General features: G+C 36.4%; 2 protein-coding genes across 4 annotated transcripts in view; one reads left to right on the top strand and one right to left on the bottom strand.

The window, feature by feature from the left end:
- Positions 1–1,571, bottom strand: part of LOC107685007 (PCTP-like protein) — a 17,351-nt gene extending 15,780 nt beyond the window's left edge. The window contains exon 1 of the mRNA XM_016481428.1: positions 1,186–1,571. Coding sequence (XP_016336914.1) covers positions 1,186–1,347 — 162 coding nt within the window. The 5' untranslated portion in view covers positions 1,348–1,571. The remainder of the gene's footprint in view (positions 1–1,185) is intronic.
- A 2,576-nt stretch (positions 1,572–4,147) lies between these two features.
- The window catches only part of LOC107684968 (caseinolytic peptidase B protein homolog), a 15,339-nt gene continuing 14,244 nt past the window's right edge, over positions 4,148–5,242 (top strand). For 2 of the 3 annotated variants that reach the window (XM_016481364.1, XM_016481380.1), the window contains exons 1-2: positions 4,148–4,715; positions 4,830–4,881. In XM_016481364.1, the coding sequence (XP_016336850.1) occupies positions 4,325–4,715; positions 4,830–4,881 (443 nt within the window). In that variant the 5' untranslated portion in view covers positions 4,148–4,324. The remainder of the gene's footprint in view (positions 4,716–4,829; positions 4,882–5,242) is intronic. The other variant, XM_016481372.1, reaches the window with a different exon arrangement.

The following is a 5,242-nucleotide window of genomic DNA, read 5'->3' as shown; positions in this document are numbered from 1 at the left end:
GTGTGTGTGTGAAGCACAGGTGAGCTCTCAGGTGAGCGGCGTGAGTCTGAGAAGACAAACACACGCGTGCACATTCTGCTGGCTCTCCGTTACAGTTCAAACACTCCTGTACCTGTGCATCAACACCCGCTGGATAAACCTGCTCGCACGTCACACACCCGGATGTGACCCGTTAAACACACACCGCTGACACACACACGCTCGTGACTAACTAGTGCTTCAGTGACGAGTTTAACCCTATCATGATCAAACTCTGCTGTTAAACCTGTTGCACACAATTTATCCAAAGCTCTTTTAGTGTAATTGTAGAAACGTCCAGCTTCAGCTGGAGCTTCTCGTGTCAAATCTCGACTGATTTTGATCAAGTAAAGGTCAGAATAACAGCAGTAATATCTCCAGATGAACACTTACTGGACTGAAGCAGCTCGGCTTTACTTGATTCTCCATCAATCATGTTTTAGAGTCTCAAATCTGATCCTCAGGATCTTTTGAGGAGCGTTTGTTTCCAGAAGCTTTACTTTCACTGTTCCTCAGCGGAGGAATGATCTTCACAAGCCTCCAGAACATCTCACATCTTCTGAGGAGCCTTTATTTCTTCAGCTCTCAATCACTGCATTATATGTTTGGAGCATTTCAATCTCATCTTATTATTACTGGAGATATAGAGCCACGACTGATATTTGGGATACTATTATAGGTTTAATATTTTGAATTAGTTTTTATATATATTGTTTTAATTTTAATTTTAAAGTTTTAGTATTTTCAATGTTTTTTGACATGATTTTATTATTTTATATTTATTTTATATTATTTTAACAATTTTATTCTATTTTAATATAATATTATTTACCAAATTTAAACTTGTTGCCTTGCTTTTTAATATTTTATTTTTAATCTTTAACCCTACGAGCGACGACTGATATTTAGACCATTTTATCTGCTCTACTGTTATAAAGATCTCACTTATTTACACTACAAGCAGCAGAATTTCATCATATAAATATCAGCATCTGCAGCAAATTCATATTCTCATTATATCAGACTATATGAGCCAATATGATACATTTTCTTTTATATTAAGTATCTTTTCGAAACATTGGACAGGGTTACTCTATGACTGATCATCTAAAAAGCATGAGATGAAGCTGTCAGAGCAGCAGGAGCCACATCAGACCCGCGGCTCACCTTGATCCTGTGCAGGCTCTTCTCCTCCTGCAGCACCTGGATCCACACGCAGATGCTGGTTCTGCTGTAGGTGAGACTCCAGCCCTGCTCGGACTGACACTCGCCTCTGAACCGGCTGAAGGCTCGGTCATCCGGGACCAGAACCTCTTCCGCGGACATCATCTTCCTCCTGCTGCTGCTGCTGAACCCGCGGCTCCCGGTTGAAACTAACGGGAGAGTTTGCGCTTGGAGTTCCCAGCCGCCGGTGATCCGACGCGCGTCGCGTGATGATTGACGCGACGGAGACGCGCGTTAAACGCACGGGCGGTTTCTCTCTCTCTCTCAATCCCTGATTCACGTCCTGCGCGTCTGATGCTCAAACATACGCGCGTATGTATGAGGTGTGATTTAAGCACTTTATGTATGGGGTGTGATAACTGAACTTCGTATGCAGGCGTGTGTCGCGCGCCGCTCCAGATGCAAACGCGTCTCCCGGTGAAACGCGCGAGCTGCCGTTACCTCCCGGTAATAATGACTGACACAGCGCTGACGTGTTCTTAGCTTCCCATCAGAACCATCGCATTTATCGATTTTTTTCATTCTTTTACTAAGATTACTCCTAATACAAAAGAACATCATGTACAAGAAAAATAATTAATTCATGAGGCTTCCGTAAGTCTTCATAAAGTTTATAAAATTGCTGTTACTTAACTTTACTGAGGCAAAAATAATGCATGAACATGTCAATGCTGTGGAGAATCTGCACTTGCTAATAAATCATTTTCCAATGATCATCTTATTAAGACATATTATTATTATACAGATACACAGTGACGACTGATAGACAACTGAAAAAATTAGATTTTTCTGACCATTATTTCACAGGATTAATGATCAACAGATTGAGACATAATACTACTATTAATAATATAATTTTATTAAATAAAAACATTAAATGCGTTTAATAGAAAATGTAATACATAAATAAAAAATTTATATTTATTTATAAAATGTTAATTTTATTAAATGCATATAATACATGATAGTAATAATAATATATTATTATTAAATAAAAAACATTAATTAAATGTGTTTAATAGTACTTTTAATACATATGTAAGAAATCAATAATTTTAATATTTATAAATGAATCTATTTATTTATATTATTATTCATAATAATAATATAAACATTAATTAAATGTGTTTAATATTACATTTAATACATCAATAATACATCAATAATTTAAATAAATAAATATTTATTAATTAATTAATTCAATATATTTAATAGTAAATGTTATTTAAAAAAATCTATAATTTAAATAAATAATAAATATTTTAATAAATTGTCATTTTAATTTCATGTAAATAACTTTTTTTTTTTTAAATATCATTTTAATTGAGAGTATAGTAAGAGGAGAAATTCAGTGCCAACAGCATCACACACTGTTTTAGAGCGTGCTGAAGAGAACTGACCTCAAACATCCACTAAATTGAAACACACTGAGCAAAAATCATGCTTTAAAGTATTTCAATGCCACTGTGCTAATTTATGTTTTAATAATAGGAAGCAGAAGACGTGAGACACACACCACAGGAAGTCTGAGGCGTGGAGATGTTGGGTTTTATTTCTTTCATCAAACCACAGTCACCTGACAGAAACATCAGTGAGATCACGAAAACACCTCATCTGATGCCAAACACACATTTACTCTGCATGCAGCGTGTGCTATTCTCATATCTCAATCTCATAAACTCAACTGATGTCTGAATATCAGAAAATAAAATATATGTGTGCGGTTCGAGTACTTTGGACTCATGTAAAAAAAAAAAAAAGGTAAGCATTTAATGTCAATGATCTCATTTTATTAAGAGATTCTGACAGCATTCAAGTCTGATATTCATATTTGCATGAATATTCTGCTTTTGTTGATCTGTTGGCTGCTGAGAAAGTGTTGCTCATGTATTTTGTGAGTTTAGGCGCCACCTGCAGGTCACACGCGTCACATGCTCATAATATATAATAATAAATGGGCTTGATAATGGTGATTCAATAATAATACAATAATAAAATATTATAATCAAACTCTGAGCTGAAGCAGAAAATTGGATCTTTCGCCTCTCATCTTGATCCAGTTGGAAAGGAAAATTAAAACTGTGATTAATTTACAAAAACAGTGTTTTTGTTTTGGTTTTTTTTGCATTATACTTATGCATGTTTTTTTAAGTTTTAGATAAAATAAACAATTTTTTACATTTTTTTAAATGGCACTGAAAACCTATAATGTTACCAAAAAAATCTAATTCAAAATTATTTTAATTACCCCATGTTTTCATGCGTTAAATCAGGGCTTTTCGATATTTGCAAACCCCCAGATATGATGAATCTAATGTAAGGGTCATGCATCATGATCTATAATCAAATACAGGCCTACTAATAGTGATATATTATTCATATAATATTAAAATATCAAACCTTGAGCTCAAGCAGAAAAATCAGTCTATCGTCAATCAGCTTGATTAATTTTTTTGGAAAGAAAATATAAAAAATTCTAGCTCATTTTGCAAGAAAAGCTAAAAGCTGAAAATATTTTTTTTAATAATTATAATTAAACCCTTTTATAATTCTAATTAAAAAAATTTAAATGATCTATGTTTTCATGGGTTATTTAAAGGTTTAAATACAATATACTAAAATGAAACCTTGAGCTGAAGCAGAAAAAAAAGTATCTATTATCAATCAAATATAATTGAAAAATCTATTTTAAAATATATGTATATACGCATGTCCAAAAATTGTATTATTATTACAACATTTAAATCATCAGAAAAAAACAATAAAATCAAATAAATAATATAATAAAATAAAATAAAACAAAATAAAAAATGTAAATAAAATAAAACAAAACACCTTTCTGAGTGTATGCGCTGCGGTAGTGACGTGACGTTATTAAACTACACTTCCCATGATCCCCCGCGCTCGGCGGATGTTTTTCATTTACCGGACACACGCTTCCGCTCTCGAGCTCTGATTCACCTGCTGACCTTAAAACCAGAAACCGGCTGTCGGCGAGATCACAGCAGCACTAAAACTAAACACACCGTCTCATCTGTTCACGGAACCCGTTGTTACTGCCGCGTCAGCTCGCACGCTCGCGATGTTCCTGTCGTCGGTACCGGCGCGCGTCATGATGCGAAGGTCGCGCAGTCTGTCGCCGTGCCGCGCGCTGCAGACCGGCCACGGCGAGGCCTCCCGCTTCCGAAACCTCTGTGAGCTCGAACCGAACCGGAGTCCGGTGGCCAGCGGCCCGCGAGCGTCCAGGAAGAGCGTCGCGAGCGAGGAGTCGCGCGTGCAGTACCATCATTTGGCCAGCAGGTGGCGCGTGAGCCTGGAGGGCCGCCGGAGCAGCTGGGCGAGTCTGACCGCCGCGGGGCGCCACAGGGCCGGACACGAGAGCCGCGCAGAGGCCGCTGCTGCTGCGGGCGTCGCGGGCGTCATTTCAGCCGCGGCCCTCGCCCTCTGCTTTAAGAAGGACAGCGATGATAAAGGTCCAAACACTGCACACACACTCTCTATTCAGCGATATAATAATAAGATCCACATTCCCGCTCGCAGATGCTGAGTTTAGTGTCATTAAGGCACTTATCTCTGTGTGTCTGCAGCAGAAGCTCTTCTGGATGCTGCCAGATCCAGTAACACTGAGCAGCTGAGCAGGTGAGATGGAAATCATATCAGTTCTGTTGCCTCTTTTCTCAACAAATTGATGCGTTTATTCAGCTAAGACACATTAAATCACAAAAAATAATGCTAAATGCATTATAATGTTAAAAAAAAAAAAAAAAATTAAACTTATTATTTTATGTTTTTCAGTTTTTTTTGTAAAAGGCATCTATATCGTCTGTATAAAGACCGAATTTATACTAAAGTTACATTATGATTTTTTCCCCTATCCTCTGTTAGATGTATTACTTGTTTGTTTTGTTTATTTTTTATTATTTTATCCTATTTTTTATTGATTTATTAAAAAAAAAATTTATTCAGTGGCAGAAACGGCTTCCATAGAAATATATATATA

The sequence above is a fragment of the Sinocyclocheilus anshuiensis genome, unplaced genomic scaffold (assembly GCF_001515605.1).
Source record: "Sinocyclocheilus anshuiensis isolate Anshui unplaced genomic scaffold, SAMN03320099.WGS_v1.1 scaffold341, whole genome shotgun sequence".
NCBI lineage: Eukaryota > Metazoa > Chordata > Actinopteri > Cypriniformes > Cyprinidae > Sinocyclocheilus > Sinocyclocheilus anshuiensis.
The sequence above is the reverse complement of the archived record's forward strand: the minus strand, read 5'-3'. Positions and strand labels throughout refer to the sequence as shown.